The sequence below is a fragment of the Fundulus heteroclitus genome, chromosome 16 (assembly GCF_011125445.2).
Source record: "Fundulus heteroclitus isolate FHET01 chromosome 16, MU-UCD_Fhet_4.1, whole genome shotgun sequence".
NCBI lineage: Eukaryota > Metazoa > Chordata > Actinopteri > Cyprinodontiformes > Fundulidae > Fundulus > Fundulus heteroclitus.
The window spans coordinates 27,246,007-27,266,178 of NC_046376.1; the positions used below are offsets into that span (position 1 = coordinate 27,246,007).

At 42.2% G+C, this 20,172-nt stretch overlaps 1 protein-coding gene across 2 annotated transcripts in view; it reads right to left on the reverse strand.

Moving 5' to 3' along the window:
• The window catches only part of card11 (caspase recruitment domain family, member 11), a 43,744-nt gene extending 23,882 nt beyond the window's left edge, over positions 1–19,862 (reverse strand). For both annotated transcript variants that reach the window (XM_012850376.3, XM_012850375.3), the window contains exons 1-5: positions 19,282–19,862; positions 4,182–4,381; positions 3,355–3,492; positions 887–1,063; positions 188–336 (exon numbers count right to left, since the gene is read on the reverse strand). In XM_012850376.3, coding sequence (XP_012705830.2) covers positions 188–336; positions 887–1,063; positions 3,355–3,492; positions 4,182–4,371 — 654 coding nt within the window. In that variant the 5' untranslated portion in view covers positions 4,372–4,381; positions 19,282–19,862. The remainder of the gene's footprint in view (positions 1–187; positions 337–886; positions 1,064–3,354; positions 3,493–4,181; positions 4,382–19,281) is intronic.
• Positions 19,863–20,172: the final 310 nt, after the last annotated feature.

Below are 20,172 nucleotides of genomic sequence, written 5' to 3' on the forward strand. Positions count from 1 at the left end.
TTAAAACATGTATCATATTCCCATTAACCTCATCGTTATGCAGCACACTGTCCTGGTCTGTCAAGTGAACGTTTGTGGCTGTAATGTGACCAAAGGAACAAAAGCGAAAGGGTGTACGGGTACTTTTGCAAGGCGCTGCACGTTTGTTTGTTTGTGTGAATGCGTTCACGTGGGGTGGGGGGGGAACCTCAAGCTGCAGGTCGCGGCTCCTCATCACGGCCATGTTCTTCTCCTCGCTCAGCGTGGCGTACCTCATGGCCAGCTTATAGTTCTCGTCCTTTACCCTCAGCAGCTCGTCGCTGTAGGTGTTCCTCTCCTCCCTTAGCTTGTTGTATCCTGACCAGACAACCACAGACGCAATTGAAGGGAGCCTATTTTCAGTGCACCGTGTTACATTTATAGCGTTTTATGCAGAAATTAGATGTGCAGATTAAAAAAAAAAAAAAAAAAGAAGTCATGCGCAATGTTTTTCCATCGCAGTCTGGCAGTGAAACCTCAGCGTCATTTCCTCCAAGCTAACTTAGGCTTGAAGTACAAAGAGTTGTTGGCTGCATGAAGTGAAGTTGAATTTAGCCACCCTAAACAGCTTTATCTCTGTATTTTTAGAACTTGTTTGAAGGTGCCTCAGTGTGCCAGCTGCAGAGGTTAACTGCACAGGATATGATAACAATGACCACGGTGCCCTAGATTCAAAAGCAGCCTTTTGCTAGACACTGTGATAAAAAAAAAAATCATTGCTAAGCTAAAATTGTGGCGCACCGAGGGAGGTAAACCGAGCGCCAGTGATGGGGTTAGCGTTTTCTGCATAAAAGCTCAGCTGTTCATCCATACAAGAGGGTAAAACAGTGAATGTTGTCGGCGTAGGTAGAATACGATTCATGTTTACTCTGCTGAAAGGCTTGAAGCTCCTGGTTAGCCAAGCGTAGCTTCTTGTACTCATCCTCCAGCGTGCGGGTCCTTCTGCTGAGCTCTGTGTTCTGCAGGGTCTTGACTTTGGTGTTCTTCTGGAGTTTCATCACTTCGTTCATCAGGAACTGGGTCAAACCCTCCTGACCCTCCTCAACTAATGTGCGTGGGAGAAGAAAAAAAAAATAAAAGAGGGGAGAAATCATGTGCCATGACATTGCAAACGCATTACAACACAAGCGTTGTACATACACCGCTCTGGTTCTAAAACCGCAAACAATAAAGCAAAACCAGGAAGGTGGGGCTGGCTTTGCCCCGACAGAGCCTAAAGCTGTGTTGTTGTCGTCGGTCTGGTTTTGCTCACTTCAGAACATTTCCAGACAAAGACAGCAGCTGTGCCATATTTCATGCTGAAACCATAAATCTTAAGGGGTTTCGAGAAACTTTGTGCTAGTTTAGACCAACAGCAAGTGGTGCATAATTGTGGAGTGGGAGGGAAATCGTACACGGTTTTCACTTTTGTTCACAAACAAAACCCTGATGACTGCGGTTTCCGCTTGTATTCTGCCCCTCTGAAGCAATACTTTGTAGAACTACTAGCTCTATTTTTAAGTCATACCACCATACGATGCATAAGGTTAAATCAGTCTGATTTATTTCCCCATCAATTAATAATCTAGTTATTAATCTGGAATTAATTATTTTCCTTTTCCACCCAACGATCAGTCGTTCTATATCGGAAAAACAGCAGAGGAGATAACCTTTTCTCTGCGCCGTGGCTTGTTTGTAATGGAGATAAAAAGATGTCGATCTTGAAGAGAAAAACTCAAATGCAACTGCATGATTAAAAGCGTAAATTCGTATCAAACCAGTCTATATTTACAGGTAATGACTGATGGGACGAGTAACAAAAATGGACTAACAAAGACAACAAAGATAAATATTCTATGTCCAGTGATCAGAGTTTAAAGCACTATTTCTAAAATAATAAACTAATCTTTGTTTACCAGTCAACCAACTCAAGCTCTCAGAGCTGTGAATTTGTTTTCCTCAACTCTGTGTGGGAACATCTTGTGTTTTTGATCACCGATCTAGAACTAAAAGGATGGGGAAACGAGGAAAGAGGGTCATGGTCCATTCAGGAATGTTTAGTTGCCGTGAATCTCACGCTGGTCAGTGATATAAACCATCCCACCTGTGTGACTAAAGACTTACGTCGATCTCACATCCAGGGTATTACAGTAACCTGAGCAACGTCTCCCGAAGCGGAGAAAAAGGTCCTTTGAGTCGGCCATGGGGAGGGTTTTACAGATGCCCAGACAGAGCGTTATCTAACCCTCGGCGCAGGTGCTCGCTAGCTGCAGGCCGTGCTTGGGCTGGTGATGCGGCTTTTGGCATAAGAGGGAAGATGTTTTGGCGAAATCTCCGCATATTGGAATGAAAATCCCATTGTTTTCTCCAGGGGGGCAAGAATAAAACGTACCAGACCGATAAAGACAAAACATTCTCTCTAAAACAGATGTGTAGGACCGGCCGATCAGGCAGTCTCTAGGACGCCATGTTCTTGTTGATGTTGGCAGCTCTGACAAAGGTGATTTTCATCCAGCTTCTAGCTTTGTTAGCTAGAAAAACGGGCGATCAGCATCCGGGGCCAAACAGATGTCACAGCGGGCTGGGGTTCTAAATCTGTGATGATGGAAATGGTTGACATGTCCCACACTGATTCAGGAATAAATCCTCTGTGTGTGTGTCTCTAGCTAGCAGGAAAGTAATCTGTGTCTGTGGTGCATCCACAGATGTAGACCATTGACCATTCTGTCTGTATGATTTGATCGAGTTGGATTTGTAAAGTGCCTTGAGATGATGCGTGTTGGGAAATGGCGCTATGTAAATAAAACTGAATTGAATAAACTCTGACCTGGTCCCCTGTCCTTGTTTGAGGAAAAGCATCCCGACAGCAAGGCGCTGCTGCTGCCGCCATAAGTCGCTGATGCAAAGCTGCGTTTACAGTGAAATACAGTGACGGCGTTTTGCATAAAAGTGAAAAAGATTGATGTTGGTGTCTGTTGACACTCCACGAGTGTCCTCAACACGGCTTGTGGTTAACTTTAAACAAGACTTTTAGCTGCTTGCTTTCAACAATGATTTCTTTTGACTTTTTTGTCACAGTTCTGTAAGTTCAAGCAGGGACATCAGAGTAAAGAGTGCTGAAAATAAAATCACAGCCCATCTCTTTTTGAAACGTAGCGTTTTCCTTCCACTTCACCATTAAAACACACTTCCCTGTTGGTCATTCACATATAAAATATCATAAACGTATAAAGCATTTCAGTGGGTTTTTGTTATGTATATGTACAATGTGAGAAAATTTGAAAAGGTTCAGAAGGAATCCAAACTTCTGGCAGGTGCTGCAGGGGCTTTCTGCATCTCAGTGGGTCTGTATCTCACCTACGATGGTGGAGAAGCGTCTTGTGGGATCTTTCCCTGTGACCGACTTGTAAAGTTCAGGGTAATAAAACTCCAGACTCTCCAGGAAGGCCACATAGCCCCGCTCTCCTTTAGTGCGAAGGATGTCGAGTAGACGACCTGAAAGAAGTCAAAAGAAAGGATTTTGTTTCTTTTTAAGTTCAGCTACGTCAAATACAATGCTCCTGCCCTCTGTTAAATATATACCAACAACATGTTGCTCTATCCGCATTTTTAAGAAGAGAATCAAACGAATGCTAAAACTCCTTTGTTATATTAGAGATGAACAAGAATATCTAGGAACACTTCTTCCCATTTTTCCAATCCATCACAATAAGGAAGACCTGATGAGGCCTTCGTGGGTGTTTTAAGGCCTCTGGAAGACCCTGAAAGAAGCTCACTGGAATAATTCATTTTTATTTTAAAATAGCAAACTTTTATTTCATGTGTTTCAGAGCCTTAAATAGTAATTGGATTTAAGGACATGTAAGAGACACAATATGAATAACTTTACGCTCCAAACGTCTTTTGTTGTGAGGCGGGTGGAAATGTGTCTCCGTGCCTGAATCTCTAAATCACAGGCAATCACAGTTTTGGTTTATCTTGTTCAGGTCTAGTATTTTTTTTAATGTCTTTGTAATAAGCTTCCTTAATATTTGGTTTAAAAAAAATAGGCCCACAGGCGCTTTCATTTCAAAAGGTTCCAAATCAGCGTCTGAACATCATTTGACTTCCAGTTCAAATGTTTCGACACGTCTGAGATAAGGGAGGGCTTGCCTCTACGAATCAGCATGCATGTTCTTACTCACTTGTGCGGTTTGCCTTCGCCTGGAGCAGCAGGGAGTTGAGAATCTCGTCCTCGTCCTGCTCGTCCAGCACTTTGCACTGACGGAGGTAGGGGGTGAGCTTGGCCGGCGTGATGTTGCGACACAGCTCGTAGCGCTTGCACTCCACCTTCTCCCACAGTGCATCCATGTCCTCCAACGTCCCGTTCTCCATGTCTCACAGCCTGGCCAACGACAAAACCAACAGGAACTGTTCGCTTTGCTCGGTTCTTGGCCTGTGACTACGATCAGAGGCAGTTCTTGCATGTACAGGGCACACTCCTCCTTTTGAGTCCTCAACACCCACTAAGAACTGCGTCACAAATCATCCTGAGAGTAAAGGTTTCACAAATGGGCTCTTTCTGTTTTGAGGGAGTTTAAGAAAAATAATCTTTCATTAAAAAGTATATAAAAATATTCTCTTGCATTTTTGCTGTCCAAAACTTTCTAAATTAATAAGAAACATTTAAAGGAGCATGGCGCAAGTTCACGAGTTTTTGCAGAAGCCTGCCCCCCTCTGGCCACAAGAAAAGACACGCGCATAGGAAAAGAGGAAAAGCATCGGCCACTGTCCTCTGAGGTAAGAAAGTTATAAACAATCAAGTTCGCTCATGTTCTCATGCAGCAGCCGCGCGCACGGCCAGAGAATACGACCCAAATCACCCTCTCCTGCACCGACTAATGGAGCCTATGGAGGCAGCGGCGGTAAATAGAGGAAAAGTCGTTTTGCACGTTAGGCAACTGTAAGGACATGTATGGGGAAGAACAAATGGTAACATTTAACCTTTGAACTTGCGCCGTGCTCCTTTAATTTGAACACAACACATGCAACAGAAAGATTTGGGTATTTAGCAAGAAAACCTGGGGAATTAAAACACATATTTCCGACCACTATATGGCAGCAAAGTGCTTTCAGTAACTTCTTTGGTATATGTAAGTCCTGAATAGCCTTAAAAAGGGGTTAGTGGTGTAACGTCTTGGCTGTGTGGTGGTTTGAGGCAGATTCACAAAGCAAGTCAACAAAAGGGGTTAAATCAACACCAACGTGAGACAGTGCTTCTATTAAAAGGGATTACCCTGCAGTACCCACTCCCCATAAAGGAGATGTGCAAATATACAACAGAAAACAGGTTGCGGTGCTTTATTTGTGTCAGTCGCCCTCCCATGCTCCAGGCTGTGCCGCCCTGGGTGGGGAGCCATCTCGGTCCTATCAAAAAATCTCCTCTTGACTGCGAGAATGTCTGTTTTCTAAAACCGGATCATCAAGTTTAAATTGATAAATACTATCCTAACGGATGTAAAAATGAAACGTTCTCGTGTTAATACGTAAAGCTCCATTAGGTAATCACTATTGTTTGGTTGTAGAAGTGCTGAGCATGCTTGGAGGATGCAGCAGGTCTTTACGTCACAGTTTCGATTTTGATCACAGTATTCCATCTGATATTACCTTATCTATGACAGCGGCAGGAATCTAAGGGGGTGTTGTGCTGTTCTGTTCAACACACTGATTCAAACCACATCCTTATTGGATTTCATGATAAGTTCAAAAAACACTTATGTAGTGAGGAGACCGTTGCAATTCACCGAACTAAATGAGCCGTACAATTTTCAACCTTTTTAATTTGACAACCCGCAGCTTGAAAATCAGCCAGATCTTTATCTCACTGTAGAATAAGCATGCCTGTGCTTGGATTAGGTGGGAAAATACCAGGAAGTCTGTGGAAGCTCTTCACATGCAACCAGACGACAAAAGTTCTGAGAGAAAAAGTACGGAAAGCTCTTAAGCATAGATGACCCACATAGAAATGCTAATTTCAAACAAACCAGTGGGTAATGTGTGGTGACTTCAAACACAATACATCTTTCATTTAAGTTCCAATGAAGCTTTAAAATGTATTAATCAGCTGTCAGTGCCTATTGTGTCTTTCATATCATTTGATATCCGGAGTGCTGCTGCAGCAAAAGCACCCTGTTTAAAAAATTACATTTCTGAACTTATTTAGGAAATCATGAAGTGCAACAAGATTTGTTTATTCAACACTAACAGTTCGCAGAATATATAACATTTTATTCTTTATTGTTACATGCTTAGAGAGTGGAAAAAGGAAAGCCGTTGATGACATATGGGAGACGATAGACGGCGTGACGTGGAGGAGAAGCTGCGTGAGCGTCTGCTGAGGTGGAAACCAGCTGGCCAAGCTGCCTGAACGAGGACGGACAGAACCGGTACCGGAGCCCAGCTTAAAGCTGACCCGCAGGAAACCGCTGCCTTTTCCGGCTGATCTTCGCCGCTCGGACAACAGGATGGGTTTTCTTTTAAAGCCACAGATGCACATGAAGCGTCCACATCCACGCGGAAGCGACAGCAGTGTTCGTGGTTTAGACTGTCTGTGCAGTCACGTCTCTGAATCCCACACATCAGAGGGCTGCACGACGTTAACGTCTCTATGTTCATGCCACACAACGGTGACAAACACATGTCCTCATGCTGTGGTACGTACCGTAGTTGTAATCGCCGGTTACCATGGAGACTGAACGCGGGCTGGGGAAAACACATCAGTGTCCAAGAAGTCCCACTGATGTCATACAAGGAGATAAGACAGGTGTTGCTACCCTGCTCGTTGTTGTTTGACCTAACACTTCTAAAGGAAGATGAAGCAGATCATTGGTCGATACATTCTCTGGACAACACAAACCCCACTTCGGAAATTGCAATAAATTACTTGTTGCTCTCAATCGCCCAAAATTGTAACGTCACGAGAGTCATCACGGTTTAGAGGTTTGGTTGAGCTACCCAGGAAGTTGGTTGCTCAGAAAGCAACAAAGTAGTGGCAACAGATGTCTGATAGTGTTCTATTTTAAGGCGCCTTCATCAAATACCAGCATAACTTTATACTTTCCTTGTGTTGCATTCCACATGCTTTCTGCTTTGGACCAAGTCTAATCTTTCTTTAATGTACATTTCTAAAGAAAAATGTGACAGAGGCTTTTAAATAAATCTTCAACTCATCTTTGACAACTGAAATCAAGATAGAAAATGACTTTATTGATGCCCGATAGGGGAAATTCATCTGCCCGATAAATAAATTAAAAACGCAGTCCTTCAAGAGGCATTAAACTGTCTAATGGCGGCCGGGACAAACGATCTCACAAATCTCCCAAAAAGCTCAACTAATAGTCTTTTAAAACCAGAATTAAAAACATCCTATCCCAGATTGAAGCTAGAAAAATTGTGAACGAACATCAAGTACATACAAGTATATATAAGAACATAGCTCATGGATATCTAAAGTGCTGCTATTTGCAGCTGCTGGAATTTTCTGCAACAATCAACCTTAATTCAAGGATTTGGCCCACCAGCCATGCAAATTCAGATTTATTATAGAATAAATTTAACACACAAGTTAAATTCTTCTTACAATTAAACATATTCACTACAACACAAAGTATTAGCCTTTTAATAACCACAATGTTTATATTATCTTTCACTTCATAGTTAATGGGGGTACATCGATCCAATACAACTGCAGGCTTTGTGCACTGAAATATGCTTTTGATTCATTTGTTAAAATTGGCTAAACACAGGAAGAGTTTTCAGAGAAAAAAACAACTCAAATAATGTTCTTATTGCTGAGAAAAGACCAAAAATAAATTAAAATTGTTCTCAATTGAGCCCAAAAGAATGAGCAACCTGGATTAACTTTCTTTTAATAAGCCATATGTCCAAAGAATTTTTTAGGTTTTGGATCTACCACGATTTACACATTCCCCTTCCTACAGAAAATCTGACTAATTTGTTTAATTCAAATATTGGATGCTCTTCTTATGTGGAGCAGGTAGAAAAAAGTCACAATATAAGTGTTTGATCATTTTACTTTATTTTTTTTCATTAGATTTTTTTTTTACATCTAAGTCCTTTCGCCTTGAGAAATTTGGCCTGACAAAACGTTTGCACACCCCTGTCTTCAAGAGATCATATTATACCAATGTTTGCCTCCCTGAAATGGCTCCCCGTGACATGTAGAAGTGAAACTAAAATTATTGTTATTGTAGCTTAACACTTTTAGTTTCTTACAATCCTTCAAGCTTTAATATTTGCTCCTGAATATTCGTAGTACAGAACAGAAAACAGAGATTTTCCCTTTCCTCCCCCCTCTCCGCCAAAGGAAAGGTGGGACTGAGGTGGAGAGATCTGGGAAACAACATGAATGTGGAAAACAACAGAGACCTAAGGATCAAATCAAACCAAACTTATTTGTAAAACGCTTTATCATACATTTTTGTTATGTATTTATTTGACCATGAGTCCAGAATAAAGTTTATCTATCTATCTGTACCATTAGGTAACTATAGTGCTGCACAGGTGAATAGAAAATACAAGATAAAATCCTAATAATAAAAACAGTAAGCAAGAAGAAGACAACAAAAACAATATAATTTACACTATAAGGCAAAAGATGGATGCCCTACTGATCATTCTCTCTGGAGTTAAAGGCCAGTGTAAAAAGATGCATTGTTAAATGATATTTAAATTCATTAAAAGTTCTGACAGACCTCAGAAAAAAACGTTCCAGGGTTTAGTAGCTGCAGCTGAAGAGCCTCTGTCTCCCCTAGTCACAAGTCGAGTCCTGGAACCGCCGAGAGCATTCGATCTTTAGATCATCGAGCTCTACAAGGACGATAACCATGTAGGAGCTCAGAGTGACGAGGAAGTGCCAGACTATTTAAACACTTAAAACCCAAGAGCCAAAAACGTGGAAAACAACTCAGGGAGGTTGAAACGCAGGCGGCCACAGTGCGCCATATTTGGGGAACGAGCTCACACGTCTGGGTTCATCGGAGGGCAGCTGAATTTTTGGAGCAGCTGGAGGTGGCAGAGGAGAGACTTGGTCAACCGCACTGCAAAGTAAGTTCCAGTACCCAGTTAAGAAAATATTAAAGCATCAAGTGCGTCATGAGGAAGATAAGGCCTGACTTTGCTAATAAGACACAGACGATTAAAAACGGACCACCACGACACTGATCTGTCTGTCAAATCTGAAGTTCTTTCCTCAAGATAATCTCAAGATTCCTAATAAAAAGGAAAGTCAGAAGAATCCAGTGAGCCAGAAGCGCTGCTGCATCCTGTCAGCATGTCCATTTTCCCAAACACACGGACCTCTGATGTAAGCGTGAATATTTAACATAATAAAAACAGGAAGCAAAACGAGTAGGACAAGAATATGCAGGTAAGCGTCAGAAAAGAGCAAATTTAAACCAGGCCAGGAGATATAAATAAATCACAACATCAACATCGTGTAGACTCAGAGGAGAAAGACCAAGCCAACTCGTACTGAAACCTGACATTTGAGTGTAACGGGACTCAGACTCTGGCTTTTTGATGTGATTGTCTGCAGAGCAACCACCAATCAACCAACACATGTGTTTCTGACTAATTTGGAAAGTGTAAACCATGAAGTAAGCAGCGACCTGACATAAAGCAAAAACATCCATGTGTGAGACTTGAGTTTCCACCTGCAAGGCTTTAAAAGTGTTGCCTCTAAATTTCCAGTGTAACGGTTTTTCTTTCTAAAGCTAAACGTCGTCGTTCAGACCGTGGTCCATTTCCACGCTCTGGTCTTCCTGTCAGACCGCCCAGGGCCAGATCCCACTGAAATATCCGCCGCTGCCAAAAGCAGCCCACCAATAAGCAGACACAGCTGAGTAAGATCTGTTTGGTCTTCGCTTTTTTTACGCCAGACGTGGCTATCAACAGTTTCACAATAAGGACAGACGTCTACAGTCACGGCGAAAAGAACAGGGAATTCAAAAATAGAACATCAGGTCTTTACCGGGTTCTGAAATCGTTTAAATCGAACGCCAGGTGAAGAAAACAAATGCCACACTGTCGTTATTGGAAAAAACAAAAACAAGTGGGAGCTATGGGGGGTGGTTTGGGGGGGGGGGGGGTAACTACAGATTCTCACATCATTGTGAAGGATTTTTTTTTTTGCCCACTGTTCTTTGCAACATGGCTTCCGTTGAGTGATGCTGTGATTCATTCGTCTCGTCCACAACTCTCTAACGTCCTGGCACAGTGTTTCCACTCGCCTGAGGCGTTGCCAACGCGTTGTCGTGGATTCGCTGCTGTCCCTGAGGCGGTCGTCCTGTTGAAGACCCACTTTATCTGGACCTTTTACTCTGGAACAAATCGGTCGAGTCAACATCTGCAAGGTGTCCGTGTTATGCTGCTCCAAAATAAGTCCAAATCCTCACCTCGCCACCGCCATGCTTGTTCTGTCTCTTTCTGGCAATCCTTAACACGCTAATCGAAGCCCGTAGAGTCTTAGCCTCGTGAGACTTAACCTCCTGATCTCGCGAGCTTTCAAGGTTTCACTCGCAGATCAGTCTGGCTACTTTCCGTTAAAGAAAATTTGGAGCCGTTCACCAAACAAACGTCCAATCAGCGTTGGCTTTGAGGCGGGTTGAGGTTTGACGCAACGAGAAGCGCGACACAGTCTAAAGAACATGGCAGCTTCAGCCGATGAAACTAGCGTTAGCGTGGCTATCGAGCAAGTTTTATCGGCATTACAGAGCATTTCTTTGCTGAGCTAACGAGCCTTTACCTGCAGCAGCAAGAGTAGCTTGGCTTGTGGTTGTGTTTTCGTCGTTGCTCGTAACAGAGCGACGACAAAGCATGTTGACGAGTACGTCATATGCTTCGTTGATCTGATTGGTTTATTTGGCCCGTCTATCACCAACATAGGCCAATCAGCTAACCAGTATTTTCGCCCCTTCCCAAAATTACTTCAACGGAAGGTTTCCAGATGGATATGCGGAGCAAATCTATCTGGCGGAGTCAGGTTAATAGAGTCTCTGATGAGGCTGGAAATGGTTTTACAACCCTTCCTAAGTGAATCGCTTTTCTAAGATCAGCGTTGATGCCGTTGCCTCTTGGCATCGTGTTGACACACACCCGTATGCTCCAGAGCAGCAGTCTGCCAGTGCCTTTGCTGTTATGCAGGCGCTCACGCTTACTCATAAGCAATGAGGAAAAGCAAACGAACAGTAGCAATTGGCTGCTAATTTCCTGCTCGAAAACAATGCAACAACCTTGGATTTACCTTTTTCCACAATTCCCCTTTTGCCATTTTGGCCAGCTAATTAACAATAGTGCGGAATCGGCGCTATTGAGCTAAATGTATTGCTATTTTGTACCCACTAAGGCTGAATGGAAACAATGCCAAACCATCAAAGACCAGGTCGCTCTTGTTATTTCATGACACGTAAAAACCCAAGACGGAACCGTGAAGCATAACAACACAAACTTCAAGCGATTATTTAAGCCTTTAACACAAAACCTTTCACTTCTTCCTACTCTCCCCTCCCCCGTCACACACACACACACACACATGTCAACACCAACACACCCCGCGTGCATATCGAAGCATTTGCATGCCCTCGGGTTTGTAGGTGTTACTCCACAATCCTGCTTTGTGACCTGCTGCCAACAGTTAGGCAAATCGAGGCCGCCTGATGTCACCGCGCAGGTAAACACACACAATCACACACTCTCACAGCCGTGGACGGCACACGAAGGAGCTCCGGCTTCTGTTTTCGTGCTGCATTTGAATGGCACATCCTGGTTTAAACTGAGGCTACACAGTGCCAGAGGCTGCACCTGATTTGTCGTCGCTTCTTTACATGGGGGGGGGGGGGGGGGGTCGGCCCCCGCGACCCCGCCGTTCGTAGACCATTGTTTGTACTTTGCAAGTCTTGCAGGCGGTGTCACTGCAAATGATGAAACCACAAAACACTCAGACCAACTCGCAGCCAAGTGCAGTTTCTGCACATGCACAACTATGCATGAACACATCGCAACACAGACCCCCTTAAGTAACCACATGTTTCCTCTTCTCTGTTCTCTTATTTTGGACTTCATTACCGAGAAAACTGATCCTTGCTTCCTCCTTTTCAAACCAGATGTGTGTCGCGGCTCATGCTCTTCCTCTATTCTTATTTAGCTGGGTCACTCAAACTGTGTTTTGTAGTGCTGTGGTCCTCTAAGGCCAACACATACAGTCGAAACCTTTCATGTTTAGCCCTCTTTTCATCAAAGACGCACGCAGCAATACGGGAGGGTAACATGCAGGATGCACTAACCAAACTCATTGTTTCCACTCCCTTTTCTCATAACCCGGTCTACTTCGACGTCACTTTGGCTTTGAATCTCCTAAGTGACCTTGAATAAACGTAACAAGAGATTAAATATAGATTTTTTTTTTTTTTCAATTTTGGGGAAGTCACAGTACATGTTCTCACTTTACTGAATGGAATTTTCTTTTCCTATGCATATCGACGTGAGCACAAGTCTGGGTGAAAAAAAGCGAGAAGTCATTTTACATATTTTGTGTTTTTATAATGTACAGAGTTACTAATTAACAGTATATTGTGGCATCTACGTGGTCGCTTTTCATGAACTCCTTTTGTTAAACTCTAAAACGAAAGATTCAGAGTGAGCAATTTGGATTTTGTCCGTCCTCATTTCTATATGAGCCGTTTACTTTTTGCATGTGCTTTATAAGTGACAATATTACTCCATAGATCAAATAAAGATGGAGACGCAATAAAACGTGCCGATTTCACCTTGCACTATCAAATCGGTGCGATGAACAACCACATAGAGCACACAGGTTAAATTTCTCTTACTCCACTAATGACTATCACACAGATCATTCATGAACAGAAATGAGGCGAAGACTGATTCTCTCGGTTCTCAAACATGTTACTCTATGACGTCTGGCATGTGGACAAACCGCCTGTCTTTCATGTTTGAGTAACCAATTAGACCAATTAAGTGAATATGCAGCATTTGTTTTATGAGAAATACAAAACTCTGAACAGCCAGTAAAATAGAATATGTGTAAACTGGTATTAATGATCAGTATGACTTTAAAAAGAGAAAAACAACAGGAGATGAACACATTGTAGCCAGGGTCCTGGTATCAAGGTGTACCGAGTTAGTTTCTAAAACGTTTTCTGTTCTCTGTGTCTGTCTGGAGCATAGAGCAGAACAACGTTGCCCCCTCCTCCACCTGTTGCTGCGCATTGCCAGTCATCTCGCTTGTAGAAAGCAGCCTCACCTTTCCCCTAACTCACACCAAGACAAATTTTGGCTTTTTAGAGACGTTACCAGTTTTTAAAAAAACACACACAAACAGTAATCACTGTTATTAGGGCAACCCTGTTGCTGTGCAACCAAGCCATGAGGAATAAAATCAGAACAAAGTTTAAAGCTACTGAAATATCAAACTCTTACAGGCCCTCGTGGGACTGTTCTCACAGCTGGGGGGCCACTGTATAAACCCGCCTGGCCACGGACAAACGCTCTCTTTTGCCCACTGCTTAGCAGCATCAGGGAACAAACTCTGCTCTCCCAGGTCCGTATGGGTTCGGAAACCCACGAACATTTGCAGTGCCGGCCAGACTAAGCCAAGAGGAAACCTGATCTGAAGTCGCCCGCTGCAACCTGCACAGGCCCTCACAAGAAGCAGCTATGCTAGGAAGGCTGAGCGGAGGTCCCCGCTTCCACAGCCCGAACGCACCCCTCCCTGGAGCTGTATACAGCTTGCCCAGTCCCTGTTTCCCAAATGACGGCGGTTTCCCCCTTCGAGCTAGCTGCCTGCTCGCTGCTCAGATAACTAGCCATCACCCTGGCCTGACTTCTTCCAATTGGATGCCCAAAGTCAACCGAATTGACACAGAGGCACGGGCTTTGGCAGAGTTAGGCAGGGAAAGTCAAATGGTTTATTTAAAATGTGTTTTACTGTTTAGATTTAAGCTTTGACCGAAGTAAAAGGTCCTGGAACATTTAGGCTAGCTTCCACTAGCATTCTGGATACCAGCTTTGCGGATGTGTTTGAGTATGATTTACGGTTATAACAAACTTTATTCCGAGAAGAGTTTTAAACACAGATGGGATATTAATGTTTGTGTTGTCCGGTCCACTCATTAAAACCAATTAGAACCGAAAAGTCCTTTAAATTAGTGCTGAATGTTCGCTAGAATTAGCGCTATTAGCTTCCGAGGTAACATTAGTGCTACGGCCCTAGTAAATGCAACTAAGCTTCCTTTTTAAACATGTTTGTTCGTTTAGCTACGCCATCATTTGATAGTGCTATGATCGTTATTATAGCAATAATAAGGAGCATTGATGTCAATCAAATGGTGTGTAACTTTAAAGGAAGCTCAAGATACGGTAAACACGACCAGGACGCGCTCCGACACACGTCATTTCCGCTCGTCGTCTGCTACAGCGCCTAGCTACCGATTAAAGTCGAATTATTTCCTGGACAAAAAAAAAAAAATCGCATTAATAAAATCAAGGGTCCTAAAGGTATCGATTTTACTGAGCAAATCATTCTTTAACATGTTATTTTCTCAAATAATGTTTTGTTTAACTCATGATTTGCATTGTGAATAGGTTGAAACACGTGCCAGATGTTGTTCTAAATTAGTTAAGCTAATTTAACCTCATTCCATGTTCTTTAAGATTAACTTTAGTTCTCTAACTTGGATCTGCAGTGAACCAGGATTCACTGAATCATTCTAATGATAGTTTTCAACTATTTTATTTGTCCTTTGTTTATTTTGTGTGTACATAGTTCCTTAGCTTCTATTTATCTTATTTTTGCTTAGTATTTTATTTAAGTTGACCTGTCCAGGGTGTACCCTGCCTCTCGCCCAGTGAACGCTGGAGATAGGCACCAGCAACCCCCGCGACACCATGAGGGATAAAGCGGTTTGGAAAATGGATGGATGGATTTTATTTAAGTTTCACTAGCCAAGTAGAGAGGATTTGTTGATTGAAATATAGTGTTATTCAGATAAACAGCATTCTATAGTGATGTTCTCTGGATGTTCATTTATTTCTGTTAATAAATTCTTGAACTTGAAAAGAAGTTGTCACTCATTTATTCTATATGTGTGCAGAGTTTGGTGTTAAAGGAACGCCAGTGATCGAATAATTCCTTTCAACTATTGTCCTGATATCAGCTTAGGTATTGTTTGGTGAATATCAGCCCAACAGACAGTGAGTTATTAATTAAACATTAAATAACTTAAAACAGTGCGTAATAGAACAACACAGTTTTACAACTACAGCTGTCAAGCTACAAACAACAGACTGCAGGTTAGGTACCCAGTGAGATGGCCAAAATATCTAACCAGCTTTAACTTAATCACCCTGCAGAAGTCTATATTTTAAAATAAAAGTATACAGTAAATAAGCAGAATGTAGATTATGATGGCTGGAAGAATCAATGTATCATAATAGCACTTTTTCTTAGCAGTATTAGGATTAACTACTTGTTTTTCAATTAGATTCTGTTTAAATTCTAGTACCACTTTACAATAAGGCTCCCCTTATATATGGCTGATGAATAGTTTATGTATTTATTAATCTGTAAACTTTCTTAACCCATTTATAAATGTTTATTATGCATTTATTAGAGATAAAACAGACCGGTTTCTTGCCGTATAGTGAGCCTAATCTGTTCAATTATATATATTTTATCTAGAGCTTTTTATATTAAACATTTTAGACTAAGTTACTACCTTATAAGTACAGTTTGGTCTCATGTTCAACCTTAATTAATTATGAATGAGTTAAAACGTGTTTACAGATTAATTAATAACATATCTATAAATAGCTTATTAGCCACCTATAAAGAGAGCCTTATTGTCAAGTGGTACATAAATTATTGTATGTCCACCATGATCCCATTAAACCTTTACTTACATTAATCAAGGTTATTTGATTATATGGGTATCCCACCCAATTATCAGTTTTATTACATACATGACAGGGATGGTAGATTGAGTTTTTAGTTGTTTTTTTACGCTTTGGTACAGTTACCTTTATGTAATGTAATTACGTCTATGTTATTTAATTCGATTATTTGCTCATTTGTTGTTTTTTTTCTCTTGGAAAGAACAACATCATAGTGTGTATCGTGTACCAGGAATATAACAATACATTTAGCTCACATGTAGAGGGGAGATGAGGTTTAAGCAATGTTTTGGGGGGAAATCTGGATTTCCCTTTTTGTTATTTTACATAGAAATGGTTTCACCTAGGAAACAATGTTCTGACAAGAATTGGGGACAATAAAAATAAACTTTAATTAAAAATTTTTGAAAACTCCCCAAACCATATGTGTAATTGGGACTGTTTCTCTTCCAGGTCGAACTATTTTTCCATGATTGGTTTAATGCTACTTTCAAAACATGACATAACCAATCCTTGCGTACGTTTTACAGAGCTGGCCTAAGGCTGAATGAGGCTTCAGGTTTTAATACCGGTGTGGGGAAATCCGGGAGAGCTTAACATCAATAACAAACAAAAAAAGACATTTATTTGTGAAATATGTTCTCAAATACATTTAAAAACAAAAACAAAAAGATTGTATCATCAGATTTGATCTATATTAAAACAACAATCAATGAAGAATATTCTTTGCACTTTTAAAAAGTAACCTTGTCTATTCCTTTAAATCTTTCATTTACATTTGTTAGAAATTCTGTAACGTCAAATCAAATGTAGCAATATTCCCATCCTCAAAAAAACAAATTAAAGCAATCTACTATCTGTATTCAAATTCAGGAATTTATCGGAGACCTCGGGGGCAGCTCGGCAGCGACTGCAGCTCTCCCTGCTTAGCAGCACAGTTGGAGTACTAAGCAGAGTTGGTAAAGTGATGATGGGTAAACTTTAGTCTTAAGGCAAGAGGTTCTAAAGATTATAGACAGAGATACCGTACAGCTAATCTCTATGAATCTAATCGTTTCTTTCCATTATTACTGTTATCGTCATCGGCATAAATACTTCAGAAACTCTCTAGAGAATTTAACATATTTTTGGAGACAGGCCGTCTCATCTCATAAATTTACAAGAGCAAAGAAAATTTGGGATAGATTTCAGTCTTTATAACACGTTTCTCTGTATTACGCATTTATACTATTGAACCTTTCGGAGGAGGATTTTGCACATTATTTTTTTACTTGAGGCACTTTAAAGACGTGTCAAGTGCTCATCAGTCACAAAGGTGTAAATAAGCAGGGATTAGTTGCCTCCTTTGTTGCACCACTGCTCTTCACAGCCCCCCACCCCCACCCCCTTTTAGAAAACCAACCAAATGACTAAATGTTAGTCGTGATTTCTGTAACCAAAGCGGCTGAGGCAGCTGCATTCTTGACAAGCTCTAAACAAATTGATTTCATAAATCCTTTTCTCACACTTTTACTCATTTTATTGCTACACAGCAACTCAGAAGCCTGACATGAGGATACTTTACCGTACGTCCGATTTGCATCTGTTTTGTCTGTTTCATCATTCTAAATGAGAGCTGCCTATAACATTGTCCCCGCTGACTTGTGCATTGTGCAATCAAACGTGGAACTAAATCCTATTTTTATCCCTGGTAAATTGCCAAACGTCGGGTTGTTAATCAAAATGGTAATTGTCGGCAGCTCAGACCACAGCTGAACCTCCTGATCTCGTGCTCCGATACCGGTAGATATGATTGGTTCAGGTTAACAAACTGTCATAAAGGCCTCATTGTCCGGCTGAAGAGCCTGTTGGAACTTGATCCATGTGTTCTCATTGTGCAGACTGAAAGAGGAGAAACACAGCAAAAAAGGGGGCCAAAGGTCCAGCACTGATAACCATTGTTTGAAATTGTTCAAATCATTTGCATAATTTTACCAAAACAGTAAAACAGGAGGCTGGTGCCACCTAGACCACAGCACAGCTTTGGCTCAACGCTGCCATAATTGCAGAAAAGCTACAAGATTTGGACCAGCAGGATGGACTCAGCTTTCAGAAGATGCACCATTCCCTCCTGCACACATTTTTTTTTTCAGCGGTGCAATGCTAAAGGTGCTAAACCTTTTCTCGTTTTACGGGCCGTGAACTTCAACATCGTTTATTGGGATTTTATATATGTCAGAGAAACAGAAAGCAGCGCACAAATGCAAAGTGGACGGAAATTTAAACATGGGTGGCAACGTTTTTTTAACCATCTTGAAATCAAACAAATATTCTGTTGAAGGCCTACGTGTTTTGTTAGAAACACAAATGTAACCCATGGAACAAGTTACCCTGGGCATCCAAAAATGCTATGTTTGGCTGGGGGGGGGGGGAACTGGTAAGAGTTGGTAAATTGGGTTAGATGTGAGATACTCTTGGAGGAAATGGAGGCATAGCTTTAAAGAAAAGCAAATGTGTGTGTCGTAAAGGCCCAGTCAAAGTCCAGGCCTGAATCCAAATTATTAACTGCTGTTTTCTGACGCTCTCCGTCCAATCTGACCGAGCTTGAGATATTTCAGTCTAGATATGCAAAGCTGGTGGAGGCAAACACCGCAAGACTTGCAGCTGTAAGAGCAGCTAAAGGGTGGGTCTACAAAATACTGACTGAGGGGGGGGGAGACTATCCAAACACATGTCGGACTTCTCACATTTTGAATATGTTGAAAAGCCATGCATCATTTTCCTTCCTGCGCTAATATGGATCACTTTGTGCTGCCGCCGGTCACATCATAGCCCAATTAAATAAGGTAGAGAGTGCCAAAATGTCTCTGAAGGTTGTCTAATTCCTCTCTCTCTCTGATTCCCTGTCTTGCTGGTTCCCATTGTCCTCTGCACCTGCTGCTCCCAACCAAACATCCCCAAATGTTTGAAATCCCTAACATTCTTCTGAGGCCTGATAAAGACTCAGCGATGACAACAAAAATAAAATCTCTCCTCGGGAATGAGCCGAGAGCGTGTCAGAGGCAAAGGAACAGAGCCGGACTAACGCAGTTTCTTGTCCTTACGCGCATAAGGAGCAACTGAATGTAGTTACAGTTCTAACAAGTGGGGCAGTCTTACTTTATGTGCACTCGTTGCTTTACCTTTGATGACACAGGACGCGTTTTTGGCTGTGGCATCACAAGGCGTGGGAGCCCGTGCGCCCTGTTTTTCCACTCATGAGGCCGCCTTGTAGCATTTCAACCCGGCGACGGACACACCTTGAGACCGACAGGTGGCCGGGGCCACGTTTCTTACCTGAGATGCGGCAGGAATCCAAAAAGTCCGGCGAAAATCAACAGATGTGCTGGTACTCTTGCGCTTTGTTGTTGTTGTTCTTCTTCTTTTTAAAAAAATAAAATAAAACCAGCGAGGCGCCTGTGGTCCGCTGGATGAAGAGAGGTCTTTACGCTCAGGTTGTCTCCATGTGTCCGACAGGAGGAGCGGCTGTGGGAATAAAGCTGGCCGAGCTCGGCGGCTGTGGCCCCCCTGAGCCGCAGCTTGAGGTGGAGGCAGACTGAAACGGAGCGAAACCGAGGCTCGGAGAGGCAGACAGAGAGCGGAGGTGGGCGGGTTGAGCTCAGATGGAAATAAACTTTCTGCTGCTGCTGCTGCTGCTGCTGCTGCGCAAGGAAGAGCGCAGCTCCGCTGGTGCAGCGGCGGCTGTGATCAGATACGGACAGCCTCCAATGACTGCTCACCTCCACCTTCAAGCTTAGCTACCGGCCAAATCAGAGACGTTTTTTTTTTCTCCCGGATTCCCCAAAATACCGTGTTTACCCCCTCAGCTGCGCCGTGTCCATAAGGAGGTGGCTCTTGATCATTTCCATCTTGCTGCTCTGGTCCCACGGTTCACTTCTTCTGAGGCAAACAACGGTTCCAACCAACCACAAGCTCACAAAGAATGAGCAATGATCCAATTATAGCGCGCAGAGTGAGGGCAAAACAAGCAGAAGTGTTATCTAGAAAATGGTTGAACTGAATCACTTTCTGAATCGTGACTAAAGTCTGCTTTTCACTATCACTACAACCTTTTGTCGTTTTTTTTTTTTTTTTTTTTTTTTCAAGTGGCTGCCTTTAGTCGTGCAAGGGTTTGGGTGAAAACCCAAGAAAATCTAACACAGGGTTAGTGCAGAATCATTCAAAACT